The sequence below is a fragment of the Schistocerca serialis genome, chromosome 3, assembly GCF_023864345.2.
Source record: "Schistocerca serialis cubense isolate TAMUIC-IGC-003099 chromosome 3, iqSchSeri2.2, whole genome shotgun sequence".
Taxonomy (NCBI): domain Eukaryota; kingdom Metazoa; phylum Arthropoda; class Insecta; order Orthoptera; family Acrididae; genus Schistocerca; species Schistocerca serialis.
Window position 1 is genome coordinate 199,680,780 of NC_064640.1, and position 21,370 is coordinate 199,702,149.

Sequence of the window (21,370 nt, forward strand, 5' to 3'; positions counted from 1 at the left end):
TGCTTGGATTGTCAGGATACATTTTACCACTAACAATTTTCAGCTAATGCAGATGAAGGGAACTTTCTGTGCAGTGAAGGAGAAGTAGAAATACTAGACTAAGCATGAAATTGTCTACCTCCAATATTCAACTGAAGAGAATCAGCCATTGTGCCGACTAAATCAGAAACCAGAAAAGCTGAGCCAAAATATTTGACCAGTTTTGTAAAATCATTTCATTCCTTAACATGTAAAAAATAAAGCAAAAAGCATTAAGTTGCGTCACATGGAAACATAGTGATTATAACAATTTTTGAAATGTAGCTAGTAGATAAATGTACATGCTCCTTTGTTCTGAGATGCTAGGATGGATGAGTCGTAGATTGCATTATGCGGTATGTATAAGAGGCCATTCAACCACTCATAACTAACACAGCATTCAAGAACATCGAGCACACTGATACGCCATTTTGCAAATGTGTTCTTATATGCAATACCAATAACTGAAAATTGTTTACATTTTCAAAACCTATATAGAAAAAATAAAGCTACTTCAAACTATCTCTGATAAAATATTTCATCTGGACACATTTCACTATGAAATAGCATTTATTACATGATTTTGTGTTTCTGAATTTTGAGGCTGAATTAACATCTATATTCACATTTATTGCAAAATGTGAATTTTTAAGGTCCCTAATATTGTGTAATCACATATGGCACATATTCCAGCACAAGTCTAACTTTTCCTCTCAATCTTTTACCTCTGCTCTCATGACACTATTTAATACTGGGCTGATGGCTGTGCATGTGTTTGGTTGTTTGAACATGAGCATAAGAGAAGATTTTCAGAAATCATGCCAAAAGAAAACTGAAATTAATATGAGAAAAATTTCAGTTCCATAGAGTGTTACTGACATTATCTCCTGCATGTAATACTACTTTTACAGTTTTCAGTTGGAATGCATTTGAGATCAAATCTTCATAATTTTTACAACTATGTACAATAGCTACCCTTAAATAAATATTAAGGCTCGGTTCTCTTCCAGTATTCAGGGCTGATGTGTCAGTCTCAACCTTTGAGAAGGAATATGTAAGTGTTAACAGGGTCAACTCGTGAAGCTAACACAAAAAAATTCAGCCATAACGTAACACCACCACCACCAAATTCAGCAGATTTCTAACTAAAGTTCTCTCCTTGGAGGCTAACTAAAGGATATCAATAGGATGTGGTAATAAGGGAGCTGATAAAGAGGAAACTGGTCCAAACTAAACCATAAAGCAAAATGTTATGAGCTAATACTCAGTAAGAGGAAAAATAGATTAATGTTATTAAGAATTTTAGTGAGAGATTAATGACTCTAAAGCACCTTAGGAACACACATTGTCATTAACTACAATTTCAGAAACAATTTATAAGACACTATCACAGTAAAATGCGAAAAATGTTACATCAAGAGGCTGTTAGAGAAACATTCACAAGTGAAACAAAAATAATGTGGTGATATAAAAGCTAAAGACATTTAGAGTTCATACAAATACATTTAGTGAAATCAATTTTGTGTGGATGACATGCTGTTTTTTCTTAATTAGATAACATGAGAAAGTAAATGAAACTAAACACTGTGGCACAACATGAAGTGTTGTGTCAAAATTTTCTTATTTCTACTTCATATAAATAATAATCTTGAATTTACCTTCTGATTCTGAGGAGTGAGTTGAATGGTGTGCACTTTCTGAATGATGCTTCCAGGCAAAAGACCGTGACTCCCTGTAGTTCCCGCTGCTTGTATCTGAAGACCATGTGATGATCCCGGATGAACCGCAATGGAGTTAGAGGGAATTGGCACTAGATGAGGCACACTAGGATTCATATTATTCAGAGATAACTGATTGTTCAGTGTTTGCTGTGGGTTTCCAATAGAACATGCTGTAGGATTTGCATTTTGTGTTGCTGGTGCCTGCTGATGTTCATCTTGTACAGTCACAAATTTAACAGGGCTCTGTCCACCAGTAGAGTTAGTTGTCTGCTGGGAGTTATTAACCTGCACCACTGCACGCTGATTATCGCCTTGCTTCCTTTGAGCAATTTCAGATGTGCTTGTTATTCCATTACTTATAACAGTAACTGAGCTAGAAGAAACCTGTAAAATTTCAGGCTGATTGCTTATCATCAGACTATTCGTTGATAAACTCGTCTGTACAATGGACGGAACTTGATGTGATGATGAATTTCTCATTTCCTGACTTGAAGTAAAATGACTGTTACCTTTATTTACATTTGTTGCAGGAATTATGTTTGTCTGTTGTAATATATTTTTATTTACATTAGACATAACACTGGCAGGAGGCAAATTTCTATGAATTATGTTGGAGGAAGGAGTAATATTGCTTTGCTGACAAAGCGCAGCTGAATGGTGTGACGATTCTGGCTGCACCACCGAGCCGGGGGACGCCAATGTTGATACTACTGCTGCTCTGATGTTCGACGTAACACTGAACTGTGGTGAGGAAACAACATATGAAGGTGAAGATGAAGATGAAACAGGTTCTGCAGAGAGTTTTTGAAAATTCTGACCCGGCACAAGAAGGTGACTACCACACGGTTTCACTGCAGATCGTTCTTGAACCACACACCTGCTGGAATCCACTGACAGGAGAACACGGTTCCCATTTTCCACATGTTGAGCAGTGTTCCTCACACAATTTGTTGATGACAGTGTATTATTGCTTGAAATTCCTGCTGATGACACACACGTGACATTTTTTGGTGGTGTTCGTTCATACCTCTTCTTCTTCTTCTTGGCAGCACTCATAGTAGGCGACACACTAGGAATACTATTATACTGCACCGATTTTGTAAATTTATTCAAAACAAAGTTATTGTTCGTATGAGATGTACTTTCCAGCACTGTATTCTGAAATCCTTGCAATGAACTGGAACTGCTTGAATTAGAATTTTGCACTCCTATTGAGACAGTCTGCGTTTCAATAGATTCCTGTGATGGGCCCTTTTTTATAGGCTGACTACTAGTCTGCTCTGTTTGAGAAGCTGTCTGTTGACTGATTAAACCAATCACAGATGGAGGACTTCCAAGGGAAAGTGAAGAATTTGAATCACTCGAACACCTTCGTAAGCCAGTGTTTAACTGCTGGAGGAGAACAGATGGTTGAGGAATAAATTTTGCACTGCTTATAACTGCTGCAGCGGCAGATGTCGATTTTGGCTGACTAGCATTTGTGAAATTTTCCACAGGATTTCCACCAATCAAAATTGTTCCCGTACCAGCATTGAATGACAAGCTAGATGTAGAGCTCCCAATAACTTTGCTGATTGCATTTTGTGTTAACTGTAAATGTGACATATTAATTAAACCTGTCTGTTGGCCTTGTGTTTGTTGAAGGCACTGTAGCAGTTGTGGTCCTGTAATTACAGACGGCAAGCCACTCTGGTGGTGTGCTATTACCAAAGGTTCAGCTCCAGTATATGTCAACGGTCCTCCATAGCTGGAATTTGTTGTAGCTGCATTTGAAGTGATTGGTGGAATAGTTGCCATCAATGGTGTTGCAGATGAGACTAAACCTTGTAAACTGTGAAATGCATGGAGACCTAAAATAGTTGGTGCATTATCTACTGAAGGATAAGTTTTTGGAGCACTGCATGTGTTTTGAGAGCTAGCTGATGAAGAAACTGGCAAGAAGGTGGACTGTCTATCTGAAACTCTTGTAGTAGACTGTTGGCTATTTTGAAGTTGTGCCTGTGGGCCTATTAATGCATTTCCTGATGAAGTTGAAACTACATCTACATTTTCTGTTTGTGTCGTGGCAGCATTCCCTGTTGCAACACGTTCTACACTAGTGCTCGTACTGTGGCTGACAGAACTAAAGATTCCGGGAGGATTTGCACTTACAGCTTTATCACATGTAGCAGATAGTGTCTGTTTGGATGTTTCTCCATCTGTACATTTTGAGGGCTCTAGTGGCAGACAACTTCTTGATGCTGGTATGACAGAATGTGATATGAAACCTGAAGGTGGAATGGCTGGGTTCCCACCAATTAAAATGCTGACACTTTCATTTTGTGAATTTCTGCTAGATACATTACTGGGAGCCACTGCCGTACACAAAACCTGTGTCGATTTTCCAACTGGCTGTGAACTAGGTGCCGAACTTGCTTCTCGAGTCACAGTAGTTAAAGTATTTGTTGATGTAGTAACTGCTGGAATTACAGTACTGACAGCATCTGCAACAATTACATTCATATTGCTTGGAAGAGAATTAACTAATTTATCACTAATAGCAGACTGATCTGTTACCGAGACTCCTACAAAAATATCCTCAAGTTCATTTCCACTGGATTTGTTTTGTATTGCATCACACGTCACTGGATTTGAAGCACTGGTTATTGCTGCTACTTCTATATTGCCTCCAACTTCAGAGGTGATGTCCCTACTTTGCTGGTTTCTTAGAGACAGGTCAGAATACAAACCACTCACACAACTATCATTCTGTTTTGCTGGTAATTGATACTTTTCAGACTGTGATGTTTGTGTGTTCTGAGAGGTACTTGAACTGTAGCTCGCAGTCACGAAGTGAACAGGATTTACTTGAGATGTGGGCAAGCTTGAGGATGAAACAGAGCTAGGTTGTGCCATAACAGTATTTGTTCCTGTGGACACAAGATGTGGTGAGCCCGATGGAGAGTTCTGCTGTGGAAAAATACAATGGTATATATTAATGTATGATTCATCATTAAGTAGTTCAAACTCTACTTTGGCTTGCCTTAATATCTAAGCTACATGACATACAGGTGGAGTAATAAAACAGTACACTGGATAACCAACATGATGTAGTGATATTCCTGTATTTTCCAAGTTCAAGAATATGGGGATACTTACTGTGCTGCTGTGATGTCCATTATGAGCCAAAGATAGTTCATTTATTAACTTTCTAAGTATCTCAACAAAATGGATAAATCACCATAAGAGAAATGAATGCTACAAAACTTCTGCAGTTGTGTAATTTCGAATGCAACAGTGTTATGCCTTGCCGACAAAGAAGTCATTAGCAATGGAATACAATCTCATATACGACAAGGATGGAGAAGAGAATCAGGTGCACCCTTTTGAAAATTAGCGTCATAGAATTCACCTTATTTGACATAAGGAAACAACAGAAAAACTAAATCTGGGTTTCTGTATGGGGATTTGAAGCCGACTACTCTTGAATGCAAGTTGAGTGTGTTAACCACTGCCTTTGCTCAATGAAACATTCAGGATGGATTATAATCGTGTACATGAAGACAGATCACTATTTACCATGCATAATTAAGAAGTAATTTAGTATCAAAGTTCAATACAGAGCTTGCAGATAACCTCCTATATCCGGTAGAACATACTGAAAATATAGTGATCAGCATTAATTGCAATATTTCTATGTACACAGCTTCCCAATAACTTAAGTGGCAAAACTTAAATTACAAACTGTGCATGTAAACATTTACTAACCAATTATTTGAGAACTCATGATAAATACAGCATGGTTGAATTTGTTTATAATTCCTTTTCAGTAACCTATATGATAAGAATATTTTACTGAAAATTAAAACTGCAAGCCAGGTCAGTAGCTCCACTAAATGTCTGGAATTATCAATGTAATAACCAAGAGATTCTCTAGTGTACCTCAAATTCTAACACACTGCAGTGATTTTGTGCTTTTAATTCAAATATCTACAAAACAATCAACACTGAATGTTGATATTATAACCAAAATAAGTTGCTTGAAACTTCTTTAATTGGACTCATCACAGCTTTCAGAAAAATATCCACTGTAATTATTCAAAATTTGTCCGTGTAAAAGCCAGTAAAACAACAAAAAACTAAATTAATTACAAAAGCAATGACTGTCGGAGTCTAACTCCACGTTTCTGTACATTTAAGGATAAAGATAAGGATGGTAATACTGCAATAATAACAGCTTTTAACGAAATTCTAAACTATAATATACACAGTTCAGTCACATTAATGTGACCACAGCATATGTTCGATGTCAAAGTGTAATAACCACTCTCAGATGGTGTGTGTCAGCACTAGCAGTGGAGCACTTTGTGGGCAGGTAGAGGGGGGAGGGGTGACACTGAAAACAGTGCAGTCATTGTCATAATGCAGAAAGGGAGTGATTTATGCAACATTCAAATCTGCATGATCATTGGCTTTCAAGTAAAGGTTGGAAGTATTTCCAAAACAGCTAGCTAAATTTGTTAACTGTTTAAGCACTATGTTGATTAAAGTATACTGAGCAGGGGAAAATGGTGCTGTCCAAAACTGGCACTGATGCAACTGTGGTGCATCATGAGCCTTAGATGGCAGGGGTGAATGACGACTGCTGAAATGTGTACGGGCGAATAACTGTGCAGCTGTTAAGCAACTGACCGTCTAGATGAACCAAGGAGCTACCAAGAGTGTCTCGTCAATGCCCACTACTGCATATGGGCCTCTGCAGCAGCTGCTTGGCTCATGCACCCATGTTAACTGTGGTTCATCAGCAATTAAGGCTGAAATTTGCACACCAATACTGCATTTGGATGTCCAATAAGTGGCAACATGTGGCCTATTCAGATGAATCACGTTTCAAGTTCCATGAGACAGACGGCTGTTGGCGTGTATGATGTGAAACGTCTGAAAGTGAACATCCTGCACATGTTATGGTGTGGGGTATGCTATCATGGCATTGCTTGAGTGATCTTGTCATTCTGAAAGGCACAATGGATCAACCCAAGTATGCATGTATCTTTGGGGACCATGTCCACTCCCACATGCAGTTTGCTTCACCTTGGCATAATGACATCTATCAGCAGCAAAATGCAATGGGTAACACAGCTCGCACTGAACATCCGTGGTTTGAAGAGCACCAGGATGAATTTACAGTACTCCCATGACCACAAAAATCCCCAGATTTAAACCCAATCAAGAATATGTAGGACCACCTTGATTTGATTGCTCATGACACAGATCCTAAATCGAAAAACATAGTGCAGCTGGCCATGGCTCTACGTCCCTATTGGTACCTTCCAGAACCTCAATGACACTCTTCCTGCACATCTTGCAGCTGTCCACAGTGCAAAAGGTGGTTACTCAGGATTTGGACCAGTGGCCACATTAATAGGACAAGAAAAGGGAAGGTGGGGGAGAGGGGGGGAGGGGGAAGTCAGGGGGAGGGGGGAAGGCAGGGGGAGGAGGGAGGGGGGAAGGCAGGGGGAGGGGGGAGGGGGGAAGGCAGGGGGAGGGGGGAAGGCAGGGGGAGGGGGGAGGGGGGAAGGCAGGGGGAGGGGGGAGGGGGGAAGGCAGGGGGAGGGGGGAGGGGGGAAGGCAGGGGGAGGGGGGAGGGGGGAAGGCAGGGGGAGGGGGGAGGGGGGAAGGCAGGGGGAGGGGGGAGGGGGGAAGGCAGGGGGAGGGGGGAAGGCAGGGGGAGGGGGGGAAGGCAGGGGGAGGGGGGGAAGGCAGGGGGAGGGGGGGAAGGCAGGGGGAGGGGGGGAAGGCAGGGGGAGGGGGGGAAGGCAGGGGGAGGGGGGGAAGGCAGGGGGAGGGGGGGAAGGCAGGGGGAGGGGGAGGGGGGGAAGGCAGGGGGAGGGGGGGGAAGGCAGTGGGAGGGGCGAAATACAGGGGGGAAGGGGGAAAGGCAGGGGGGAAGGGGGAAAGGCAGGGGGGAAGGGAGAAAGGCAGGGGGGAAGGGAGAAAGGCAGGGGGGAAGGGGGAAAGGCAGGGGTGGAGGGAGGGAGGGAGGGGGGAGGGGGGAGGGGGAGGGGGAGGGGAGGAGAGGGGGAGGGAGAGGGGGGGAGAGGGAGGGAGGGGAGGAGAGGGGGAGGGAGAGGGGGAGAGAGGGAGGGAGGGGGGAAAGGGGGGGAGAGGGGGAGGGGGAGGGAGGGGGAGGGGGGAGAGGGAGAGAGGGAGAGAGAGAGAGAGAGAGAGAGAGAGAGAGAGAGAGAGAGAGAATGAAACAACTGTCGACATCTCAAACTGGGGATGGTCGTAACACTGTAGTACAACTGTTTTAAAGGTAAAATAGATTCTTAAGTAAGAAACTTGGTAAACTATCATTACATTAAAAAACAAAATGTTACTTTTTATTTAATATTATCCATTGCAGATGTGAGGTAATGGTTGTTATGTTTTTACAGTAATAATTGCTAGCATTCACCCATAATTTTTGTTCTACACACAACTCAAGATAGCGTTCAAGAGAGAATGCTCCCTTCATCAAGCTGTAAAACTCACCTCACGGGGTTAAAATGCTTAAGAGTCTACCAACCCAACTGCAGCAGTCACAAAATAAAATGGAATAAAAATACATTGGATCGTGTCCTCATCTCACATTAAAACTGACGACTTCTCTCAGTTGTCATCCCATCTCATACCGCACACTGCACCAGGCCATGTACTATTGATATGCTGTGGGCTGTAGTCCACGACAACTCCTGGAGCTCTCCACAAGTGTCAGCTTGACAGTAGGGGAGCCCACAGCAGATCAGCATGACGTGGCCTGGTGCAGTGTGTGGTGTGCGATGGGATGACCACTGAGAGAAGTCATCAATTTTAACACTGTGGACATGTATACACGCACAGCTCGAGTTTTCCTACAGTGCTGCGGACATCTGTACGCGTCCGAACTGCCGATCTCTTGCTGCTGCGGACTCGATACTTCCATACTTCTGTGAATAAAAAGGTTTCAGGTACTTATTGTACGGCACATATGCCTCTTTGTGTGCTATTATCTGCAAAAAAACTAGTTTCAATATCTCAAATCGTTTATGAAGTATGACAATTTTTATAACCACAGGATTCCCAACGCAAAGGAATGAAACTGGGCATGCTGCACGTTACCATCTGCCAGATATAAAAATCGATACCTCGAGAATGAAACAAGACATTTCACACTCAATCTTTAATAAAATTTTTGTATCTTATCTACATTTCACATACAGAAATGTGCGGGCTAAGATCGACAATATACAAAATCTATGCAATGCGTTTTTACCTCTGCAATCTCTTTAAAATTACGTGCACTACTGTACTTAGTTTGATGCAGCACAGGAACGATGGCCTATCATGAAAAATAATTCAGTCCTTTATCAAGTGAAGAAATCAGACTGTAAGAGGTGCAAAATGTTTTCACCTAATAGTTTTCTTAAAATCAGACGATTCGTATTTCATATCGGCCAGAATGCCATACCTCAGCACAGGCACTAGCTTTTGGCGAGTAGTACAGCCATAACAAAACCCGCAATCAGCACGGAATGTAGAGAGCATGCCTTAAGCAGCACAAGGTTTAATGTGAGACGAGGGCACACAGTCCAACATGTTTTTATTCAATTCTGCAAACACTGAAATTGCATTGTTGACTTTTTAGCATTTTCACCTCATGAGCTAAGTTTTATTTATGTATTTAACCTGATCTGATTAGCACTATTAGGTCCTGCCTAACATCAGATCAGGATATTACACATACAGTGCCATTTTTACATCATAATTACCCAACAAATAACAATTTTAATATGACAAATATTATTAAAATGATTTGAGTGTCTCTAGTGACAACGTGAATAAGTAATACTGACTATGAACTAATGAAGTTAATACTGGCAGTACTCTACTACTGCTGCTGCTACTAACATTGATGATGATGACAATGACGACGACAACAACTACAACAACAACAACAACAACAACAATTATACTGGCAGATATAAAAATAATATATATTGTGTACAAAATAGATCTTTTCTGATATAGTGAGTTCTGGGCAAACAATTTAAGGAGACTGTACCAGCTAAGAATACTGGGAAATGAGGAAGATCTGGTTGGAAAGAAGGATGAACAGCGGCAACGAGTGCTTACAGCAAATTGGTAGACACTATTGTTGCTTCAGTAAATATCTCTCTAACTGTCTTCTGAAGCTGGAGATGTTATTCAGTTCTCTAATATAATGAAGGGGGTTATTCCAGATTCAAGTTCCTGCTACAGAGAAGGACTTCAAGAAAGTGGTTGAACAATGGAGTGGGACAGAAAGGATTTTACTGTGATGTGAAAAAGTGTTCTCAAGACAAGAACATTAAGGTCAAGGATAGATATGAGGGACAGTGTACGTTGACAATACAGATGGTATGGAAATCTTTACGCAGTCAGGATACTTGATGATGAGAGCAAAGTCTCTCGAAACACATTGTTGAGTTGTGTGTGGGACAAAAATTATGATTGAAAACTACCAATTATTATTGCAAAATGTTTCTGCTCTATTGCATGCTATGGTAATATTTACACACACGATAATTTTAACAAGTACATATGTATATTAGGAGATGAGTATCAATAGCAAAATACTGAACAAGATTCAGAAACAATGTGCTCCTTATGAACAAGTTCAGACATGAACAACAACAACAAAAATCTTATGTTTAGGTAAAAAGATGTCTACCACAGAGACTAACTTATAATCAGTAGGTAATAAACACTACACAATAGTATGATGAAAGAGAACTATTTTCCATAGAGAAAAGTGTTGAGTAGCAGATTTACTCATATTATGCGCACACACACACACACACACACACACACACACACACACACACACACCCTGCTCTCTCTACCTATCCAGCTTATGACATCAGAACAACACATTCCATGACATATTTAATGAAATATGTACATACAGAAGCCTTTCCTCTGTTCTAACATTTAACAATTTTAGCAGCACTGCTACTTTTGCTCCGATTCTGTACAGTTCACGGAAGTAACGACTGCTTTATTTATGAAGGTGGTGCTCAAACACTGCTGGCCCACACAATGTAACAATGTTTTGCTTGAAAATATTATTAATAAAAGACGAGGAGCAGTGCTGAGAGTAAGTATATGTAACATGAGGAAGGGAGGATAATAAAATTTATAAGGCTCAATACACATTCATTTGTACAGCCATGGTAAATGAGAACGTAATATTACAATGGAATCATCATCATCATCATCTACTGTGCACACTTAAAATGAAATTCATTAGTTCAGGGATGCAATTAGCAATTACAACTGATTTATGCACAATACGTGTAGTGTACAGTTGCTTTGGACAAACATTAATACAGTTTCAATGTTGCAAAAAAATCCGTTAACTCCAGATCAGATTACAATGCCAGTGACATATACATATACTTTATTAAGAAAAGTCTCCTGATGCTCTACTTAGCGTACTCTACATGATGTAAGGCGTGTGTGTGTGTGTGTGTGTGTGTGTGTGCGCTCATCCTCAATGGGCAACACTGCAAATACATTCCGTCAGAAAACAACAGGAGAACTGAGTGTTTCCAAAAGCGATTAAGGAAATGCTGACACTTTCAAAACCTCCCAGAGATTTTACAGCAAATAAATATACCAAGGTAACTGCGAATAATGTTACTATAAAGTGAAAGTGTCACGGTAACACTGAAATCAAACACTGAATTCCTCTGGTAGGCCAAAGCAGTTACGCAACAGGAAATGCCCAAATATAATGCATACTCTGCAAATCAATGGTCATACTATCTTGTCGACTATTGTAGACAACTTACAATGTTGTTCAGGGACAGGAACTCGGGATAGAATCATTTACCACAATGCTCTCTAGCAGACAATTATCAGAAAAAAGAACATACATCACCACTTAGAATTGCACAAAAGAATGTTTCTGTTAGTCTGTGGAGTAGTGGAAGGAGGTTTTATGGACTGAAAAGTTACAGTATGTTGTCACTCTCGGATGGATATGTCGACATAGTGAGTATACAGCAATGGATATTATCTGTGTGTTGCAGCAGAAATGAAATTCAGTAAATTGATGAGCTGAAGGTTTTTTGCTTGGCTTTAATTATTATTTCTGACTGACAGCAAAACTGGTGCCAATGCTGCTGGCCACAGTTTAAACTATAGCAAGGTCCTTCAACTGTGGCAACGTTCTCTGTGTTAATACAATGCATTAGTCCACAGAGCAAAGGACCATTGCATCACAGTTCTGCAGCATACCCGAGAACTCCAACAATTACATTATTAATTTTATTTTCTTATTTATAACACATATAGTTCCATAATTACAAAAAGTTAGAACCACTGCAGAAGTCTGTAAACAGAGAACAATAGGTAACTCTTACGTGAGAATCAAGCTCAAGAGCTGTTGTAAATGTGGCAATTATCAAGGCCACTTCCCTACACATCTCAGCAGATGAGGGTGGGACTGAGGAAGTATCACTACCTTTGTTCAAAACAATCTTTTAAGCTTTAGGGTGATCATAGGGAAAGGTCAAAAAATGGCCTTTCATAAAATCATTACTCTATAAGTGATAAAAAAAGGTAGAAATTGCAAAATGCTGTCATAATCAGATTTATTTGTGTGCTGAACCACCCACTTGTTAGTTGAAATAATTTTTGATGAACTATCATCCCTATATTTTCATATCTTTTGATCCCAACTTCTTTTTATTCCTGAAATGAAAAGCTACCTGATCAAAACTATATTGTCTTAGCACCGATTACAATGCAGAACTAGGTAAGATTAGGGCTTTCAAAAGCATCTGCCACAATTTAAGCCTGTTACGGGAATAACACGTTAACTTTAGTTTTTTAAGTTCTTGTTATACATTTACTGCACACATCACATTTAACATATTAGATTTTCTCCATAGCCCTGTGACCATAAGTAAAACAATCCAGGAAAATACTTCTGCCACCAAACATGCAAAATGCTAATCTTCCTTAGGCTTTCAAACTATGATGTTTCTTCAATTTTCTGTTTACCGTGTTTTGCTGATAAAGTTGGCATTACTGATGGAAGAAACCAGTCTGTATTAGTTTCCACCTATTCTTTACAACAATGAAAAAGAGGTTTCATAAATTCTCACTCACAGCTGAACAAATACTTGTGTTGTTGATAATGACAATAATGTCTCCATGTGAGTGAACCTGCTTTGTCAGCAGTAGCCCACAAATAATTCACCCATCTCCTTTCCATTGTAATGTATTGTAACTTGAGCACTGCAGTGGCACATGTTCAACATATCATACGCAAGCCTAGTTTTATGAATTGTTTGATTCCCACCATCTTGCCAATTGTGATTTACATCACAATTGAGAACGAACTGATCTTTCCGCATTACAAGAAATTGTTACAGGAACAGGCAACTACCTACTTAGAGCTACACTTGCATCAGATGGAGTTGTAATAGATATTTATGGAAATTGCATCACTAGAAGACACTGATTGAAGATACGGCAAAAATCACTATTATTACTCAATTTACAGTATCAGGTACAGGACTTGCTACTAATAATTTGCAGTGGCAGACACATAGGCTCAGTATTATAATTATGCAATGAAGGATACAATCCAAAACTTTCACTATACAGAAATAATCAATTCGCATACGAAGTCCTGTTCACATTCTGACCTTGATCACACAAATAGATAAGTAATTTATTAAATAAATAGATATGAAACTAAAGGAACGAAACAATGAACACAAAGCTGTATTACATTAAAATGAAATGTACAAAGGAAGTTTATTTAAGGTGGAAACAGGTTTATCTGTACCCATGGAAATACAGAATATATGTCAAATGTAACATAACAGCTTTAGTTATTTTACATTCAATCTAAATGGAAATAATGCGTATCAAATGACGAAGGAACAAGTACCCATGAGCATGCATGTATGTATTTATTTATATTTTTTACATAAAAATGTACACAGTGATGTGAAAATGTAATATGCATTTATAAACTATGTCATTGTCACTTACTTTGAGCCAATTCAAAATTGAAACTTCTATTTCCTATATCCTACTATCTATGAATTCAATCAGAAGATCAAAAGTTAGTGTCTACAAAGCATTACGAAAGATAAAAAAAGAGAAAGAAAGGTCCAACTTTACAAAGAGCAAGTGTAGATATTTGCTAAGGTTCAATCAGACTATTAGAAAAATAAGCTTTCACATTACTGCGAAATCATACAAACCTATTTATTACATGCTTTCTACAAATTTAATAATTAAAATCAAGTTTCAGACAGCAAAACATCAGCACTGTGGAATAAACAACACTATGCAGTTATCTGATTACGTTATGACTTGGACAGACTAGTGCTCGAAGGGAGTGTGAAATAGCTCCAGATGTACTTGTTTCAGACCCAAATAAACATTCTGTATAGACACCAAAGCTCACAATGTTTTTATAGGTTAGCATTTACAGTCACATGATAAGTTCAATGTTTAATGGGATGTTAACAAATCATGCACCACATCAGCAAATCAGTTACAACCCATGCAAAATTCCTTTAGTGTACTGCAAAATGCATTCCCACAATACCTCATTGATGGGCCACAATCCTGCTCTTAGCAAATTGATTTAAAAGTAAACATACATTCTTAAGTCAATGTTTGTCATAAACAGACAGTTAACAGCCCTTTGTATTCATTCAGCCATACTTTTCAAAAATTTAAGTACAATACCACTCTTGAATATTAAATTGAAAATATGTACATCAATCTTTCTGAGCAAAGGGTTTGACAGCAGTTATATCACAATTATTTTGGACCAGTTTCTGCAATAGTTCAACATAATCTCTTCATAATTTTCAGAACTTTTGGAAAAGTTTATCAGTCATTGATGGAGATTACAGAGAAATGATGCTACATGCAACAACTGTAGGCATTCTATCTCAGTTTTTACTGTCAATTTCTGACATGTGATGCATATTCATATTTCACTTCACAATATAACACCACCTTGTCAGACACACCTTTTTCACGTATTTCTACATAGTACACTGTATTTCTACATAGTACACTCATTACATGCATTATAACCAATCCACTTACAAAACAAATTACCTAGGCAACTTAACTTCAAGCTTAATCACTTATGTAAACTCTTTCATTAATTCAGAAGTTCAAGGAAACAAGCAACACAACATTTATCTACATCTACATAGATAGTTCTGCAAGCCCCCATAAGGTGTGCAGCAGAGGGTGAAGTTATATCACCAGCCTCATTCGTGTGAAAATCCTTAGTTTGAAGTATCTTGTTTCTGTGTGGTATCAGATTCAGTTTCTTCTGTTTACTCCACATTGTTGGCAGTAACATAAAGCTTATCAACATTTTCTCCCACAAATAACTTTTACTCATAGCCAATGAAAATTCCTCTAATAAATAAAATTAATTAATTCAGTTTGCACTAGACTCAAATGAGCTTCTCACACTCAAGCACCACATTTTTTAACTGCTACAGTAGGGACTGCAGATTGAAATGATTGTCTCCCTCAGCCCCTACCTCTGAAAACTCTCATTAGTTTAATGGACAATAAAGTCTTAAAGTGACTTATGAAGGGAGATAGTGGGAACCACACAATTTCATATGCCTATGTATCTGTCAATTAGACTCAATCGTATTCTGTTACCACCAAAAGATAAGTTTTGTTTGTAGTTTTGAAATGTATGAAGTATATTGCTATGTTAAGTGTTGCATTTTACGATACAAATTTCCTAATGGAAGCAATGCTTCAACCATTTGTCCGGTGTAACTTAGAAAAACTGCCGAGAATATGAAAAAACAGTTTTTTCTCCTAAATGAAGTTTGGTCTTTAATCTCATATCATGAGTCTCTGTGAGCAGCAAATATGTGCATGCACTCATGCACTGACATGCGCGCGTGTGCCGCCCCCCCCCCCCCCCCACGTGGATACGCACAAATATGCACAGAAACAAATATAAACACAACAATAATGGGGACAGAGTAGAATGCTGGGAGCTGCCACTGGACTGGATAGAGAGAGAGAGAGAGAGAGAGAGAGAGAATTAACTTTTTTTCTAAATTTAATCATAGGAAGCAATGAGAAAATAATGTTAATAAATGAAAGAAAAAAAAAATTATGCTGAATGTACCTGTGTTTCAGATGTTGGCTGGAACACTACCTGACAGTCCTCTAGTGAAACACGTAGTGATGCCTGGCCATTTGCCTGTAATTAAAAACAGAATCATTAACATAGAGATGACAGCTGACTGTAGAAAATGTACATGGTTCCATAAATTGGGGCAAAATAACAAATAAGTAAGGGAAACAAAGCATTTGAAAATTGTGGAAGGAGTAAAGATAACAACTTATCATACAGTTAAGGCATGGAGGTTTCGGCAGGCACACAAATGAGACTGAAAGCATCACTAAGCGTCCTATCGACCACTACATGTCACAAAAATATGACAAGTTGTTCCTCAGGCCTATTATTTATATTCCACCACGAACTTTGTATTATTAATTGTTAATAAATTGTTTTAACATCACTTTGACAACAAATTCACCAGGTAGTTTGCAATGGAGCACAATGAAAGGAAATCTGACTGGTTCTGTTCGAGGGAACCATCCCAGCATTTGTCGTAACTGATTTATGGAAACTACTGAAAATGTATATCTGGATGGCACGAGCAGGGCTGGAATCACAGTCTTGCCAAATGCAATTACAGTGTCTTAACCACTGCACCATTTCAAGCCGTACGAGCACTGTAGCACTTCAAAAAAGTACAATATGCAAAACAGTGATGCAGAACTTACTTGTGTCATCTGGCATACCTATCCAATGGTTGCATGTTGGATGGCAGTTAGTGCTGTAAGACAAGAGAAAGCTGTATGGGCTGGCCAACTTGGGCTAATGACACTGAGACAGATGCACTTGAATAGTGAAGCTGGACCAGTACTGGTTTAAGACATGTAAACTCATAGAGTATTTAATATTCATCCTCCTGTTATTGACAAGCTGTGGATATAACTTCTAACAATAGCATTGGCATCCAGAAGATGCAGCCAAGAGTAGCCTAAGGCTGTAAAGAAGTCAAATTTTATTAAATGACTTTCACAGAGGTGTTTAATAACCATCGGTTATAGCCATTGTTAGATATGTAGAAGAAAGGAATATTTGAGGACAATTTAACATACTGTGATGCACTACTCCTGTAGAAAACATCTACAGTGATCTGAAGATAGCAATTACATACCAAAACCAATTATCACAATGTGTACCTATGCAATCTAGAATGTCAGTACAAAAAGGTAACTACCATCTACTCCAGCAACAACTGTATTAATATGACACTGGAAAGTCCTGATTGCAATAGTGAATGGTTCTTTTTCCATTATTTGTATTCCAAACAAGTTATTGGATGTCAACAGTTACAGTTACATTACCCCAGAGTTGCAGCCCAACAACGATTCTGTCATTGTTTAAAATGGCCCTCGATGTTGGGGTAAGTATTTGGACACAAATCAGACATCTTTCATATCACCAACAATCTCCATATATGTTAAGTGGAACTAAAACTACCAAAAACTCATAGTTGCACTCAGCATCAATCTTCTACACCATTCCACTATCTCACAATGGTCATAATCACCCTTGTTCTTACCATTAAGAGAGTGTGTTACATCAGAAACCATAGCAAATCCACTAAAAATGGTGTTTTATTCTTTCCAAATTCAGAACTTCCATCTTTTCTAGCCTTTTGTTCTGTTTAACTCTATTTCCTCTCCTAGTAGCATTATAGTCATTATGCAACCATACAGTTACATATAATACAGGGTGTTTCAGAAGTGATGGTCAAGATTCAGGGATATGACAGGAATGATGATTCGAAACAAAAAAGTCAAGTAAAACATGGCTCTAAAACACATACATTATAGCTATGAGCAATTATTGCTCTTTAATACTGTGAAACAAATCTTGTCTACTGCAAGCTCTCTGCTTTCCATATTTTGGGAAGTGGTTGTATGCGCCAAAACAAGAAAAAAATGTCCAGTAAACATGTGCTTTAAAATGGATACGTTAAGAGCTACGAGCACTTGTTCATCTTCACTACTTTGAAACACAACTCCTCTAATGAACAAGTGCTCATAACTTTCAAGGTATGCGTTTTAAAGCCTAGGTTTACTTGACTTTCTCATTTTGAATGATCAATCCTGTCATATCCCTGAATATTGGCCATCATTTCTAAAACACAGTTATAGTCTTCAGATGCTGGTCATATAAAACAACTCTGTTATTCTCTCAAAATGACAACTTCCCATACTCAAATCGCTGAACATCTGACAATTCTCGTAACTGTCATTAGAGAAGGCAGTACCTACCCCAAATCACTTTGATTAAAAATCTGAAATACATGTGACAGTATAAGTAGCAGTGTTCCTCCATCCTACAGTCATAAAGGCAATAATAACAATTTCGTGCATGTTTCTGTTTAATCCATCCAGACTTGATTGAAGATGCTATGATTGTAACACACAGAAATTAAGAACCTTGTGAACTATTAGTACGTTCAGGAGGTGGCTAAGCGAACACGAGCGCTCACACTTGTTCTCTGTCTGAGTAGTGAGTGCTTGCGGCAAATATGGCTGTCAGACATCTTTATGTAGCGCAGGGGAAGTGCAAACTGTGCACTATCTTCAGAGGAATGACAATATGTTGAGTTCACTGTAGTTTCAAATGCAAGCATATATACTTAACAGCAAAATGCCTAAAGTGGAGAAAAGCAGCATTATGCCCGGGTTATCAACTTCAAAGCACAAGTCAAACACACAACTGTCAATGTTCAATGTACAACATACCAGAGCCGGATGCCTAGCTACAGTTAGAATTTATAGTACTGCTGTGTGACTAGCAGTTGAGAGATAAGTTTCATAATAAAGTAAGTTTCCCAAATGTGTAAAAAAAAAAAATTTTTTTAAGACATAAATTTCCACTACTTCACAAGTTTGCAGCTACGATTATACTGAATCTCTGACCACTGTATTTGTGTGAGCCTACAGAAGCTCAGTGACAGACTTCAATTTAAAAGCTTATCTTTGAATTAGTAGTGCTCAAAAAGTGATACCAGACATTGATGTTTTAGTGAAAAGCAAAATAAGAAATATACATTGACATGCAGTGTTTCTATGTTTCACATACTGATAAAATAACAACAAAATACATGTTTATGTCAAATCAAAGTTAAAAAATGACATTCGTCATGAGGCTACATTAAACAAACAAACATTAAAAGAAATCTAAGTTTCATTTTACTGTTATTTTTCAGCGATGCAACAGTTTTAGGAAATAAATTTGCCACGAAAGGCATCAATTAGCCACTGTGAAGTGATATATCTCTATAGAACTATTAACAGCCATGGAATAGACACTCTGGCAACAGTTTCTCATGCCGAGCTGTCTTGCTCCAATTCCCCCCCCCCCACCCCCCCCCCCCCTACATTACACACCATGAGCTGACTGATTGTTCACTGCTGAGGTGTGGGTGCGAGCAAAGTAGATTGGTAAACAGACCTGACTTAATATACAAAATGATGCCGTAATAAGAAAGAAAATGATGCCGTACATAGAAATAACTAAAAGTGAAAAAAATTAATAGATTTCTGATGTTTCTAAATACAGGCTAACTACTTAAATAAAAGCAATGGCATCAAAATTGGTCCAACTGCCAACAAGCTTACAGACTTTAAAAAAAGGGGAAAAAGGGGGGGGGGGGGGTTACAGCTTGTCACCATTTCAGCATCACCTCAATGATTTTGTTCATTTCTGCAAACATTCCTCCGAATGTGCAGCCAGACAAAAGATGTGGCCAATATCTTTATTTTAAAAAATGGGGGGGGGGGGGGGGGGGGGGTTGTCAGGTCCAATTTGTGAAAGAAGACTTTAACAAGGCTCATGATTTTCATTTATTCTGAAAACAAGTTTTTTAATTTTATGTACATAATTTGCTTTCAGGAGGCCTTCATACAAATAATATTTGGTCCATAAAATCAAGCAACAAAAGCTTTTCTTAAAAATGTATAACATATACTGTCAACAGCATGTAAAAATGCTCAAATCCGCAATTTAATATTTCTTTATTTGGCAATATGATAACTTTACTCTACTGCCAAATGAATTATAATTCTAATCTAATGTATTGCCTCTTTGCTATCAAAACACAGCTGAGTCTTCTAATATAAGGTTCATATCACCTTCCCAAATCCCAGAAGAGGCATGCTAATGGATGTGACTATCCATGCAGGTCGGATAAAACTCCATTCATATTTAACAACTCATTACCATTCACACAATACCATTGCAAGAAGCAGTCTCAGGGTTTTCTCATGCATATTTGCATATTTTGACCTTATAGGAAGTAACTTCATACATATTGCATACTTTGTTTTTTTTTTTAACATTTAATATGACATATTTTACACTTTAGCCCTACATATTAATCACCTTTTCCTGCCTTTAGTGCATGATATTGCACTATTGTGTCTGATAATGGTTTTCTCAATTTTTCTGTATAAAATATAGAATTTCCATAAGGAATGATTTACCATTTTCTTTGACAATCATTCCAGAGTTTTCAGCAAGCAGACATATAATCTTGTTCCTTATGAGTGCTGTATTTTGGCAAACAACTTAGATGCATTCATGCTCTAATCTCCCTTCACGCTCAACGGTCTTATTCTTCCAATCTTGATTTGAGTTGGGAGGTGATCAGGAATCAATGAATGTCAATGTTTTTGCACACCATGATTGTAACTGGCAGGATTGTTGGAATAAACAGATCTGATACTGTTAAGACAGAGGAGCCGGAACAAATTCTGGTGGCAAAAATGGAACGGATCAGGAATTATTAAACTTCCCACTTTTACAAATTTCCTCATTTAAGCATTCATCTGTCACTTCCTGCCATGGGGAAATATCATTTTCTGCAGATAAATGCCTCAGCTTAGATGAGGAGATTTTGCATTATTATCTACTAGTGGAAAAATGCTCATATCGGAAAACAAAAACGGCGAATATGTTCTGTTTAAACGAGTCTGATTGAAAAAAGTAGTTGTCTTCATTCTACCTTCCTCAACACCTTTAAAAATGTTCCCCATTCTCACATGCAAACATATTTGCCCACTTTTTAACATGCAACTTACCTTTCACTCTCACACATTCCCCTAACTCTAACTCACTCACACCCGCTAGTCCATCGCTCAGCATTGCTCCTACCCATCCACTTCCAATTCCCATTCACACTAACTCGTTCAGCCCAACTCATGATCATTATACATTTGCGTCTCTCTGCCACTATCTCCCGTCTCACAGACACAGTCTCCTTTATTCTGTCCTACTACTATTGTCTCATCTCACTGTCATTGTCTCCCTCTTGTTCTCTCTTACTGCTCCTATCTCATTTATTCCTTCCCACTGGTGCTGTGTCTTCTCACTGCCATTATCTCTCTCTTGCTCATTGTCACTGACTGTGTCTCTCATTAGCACTGGCTCTCGACCCTTTCCGCTTTCTGCGTCTCTCTGTTCCTCTCCCACA

At 38.6% G+C, this 21,370-nt stretch overlaps 1 protein-coding gene across 1 annotated transcript in view; it reads right to left on the reverse strand.

Moving 5' to 3' along the window:
- LOC126470744 (mucin-5AC-like) overlaps window positions 1-21,370 on the reverse strand; it is a 293,641-nt gene that overhangs the window by 101,517 nt on the left and 170,754 nt on the right. Inside the window, exons 10-11 of the mRNA XM_050098750.1 lie at window positions 15,931-16,005; window positions 1,677-4,688 (exon numbers count right to left, since the gene is read on the reverse strand). Coding sequence (XP_049954707.1) covers window positions 1,677-4,688; window positions 15,931-16,005 — 3,087 coding nt within the window. The remainder of the gene's footprint in view (window positions 1-1,676; window positions 4,689-15,930; window positions 16,006-21,370) is intronic.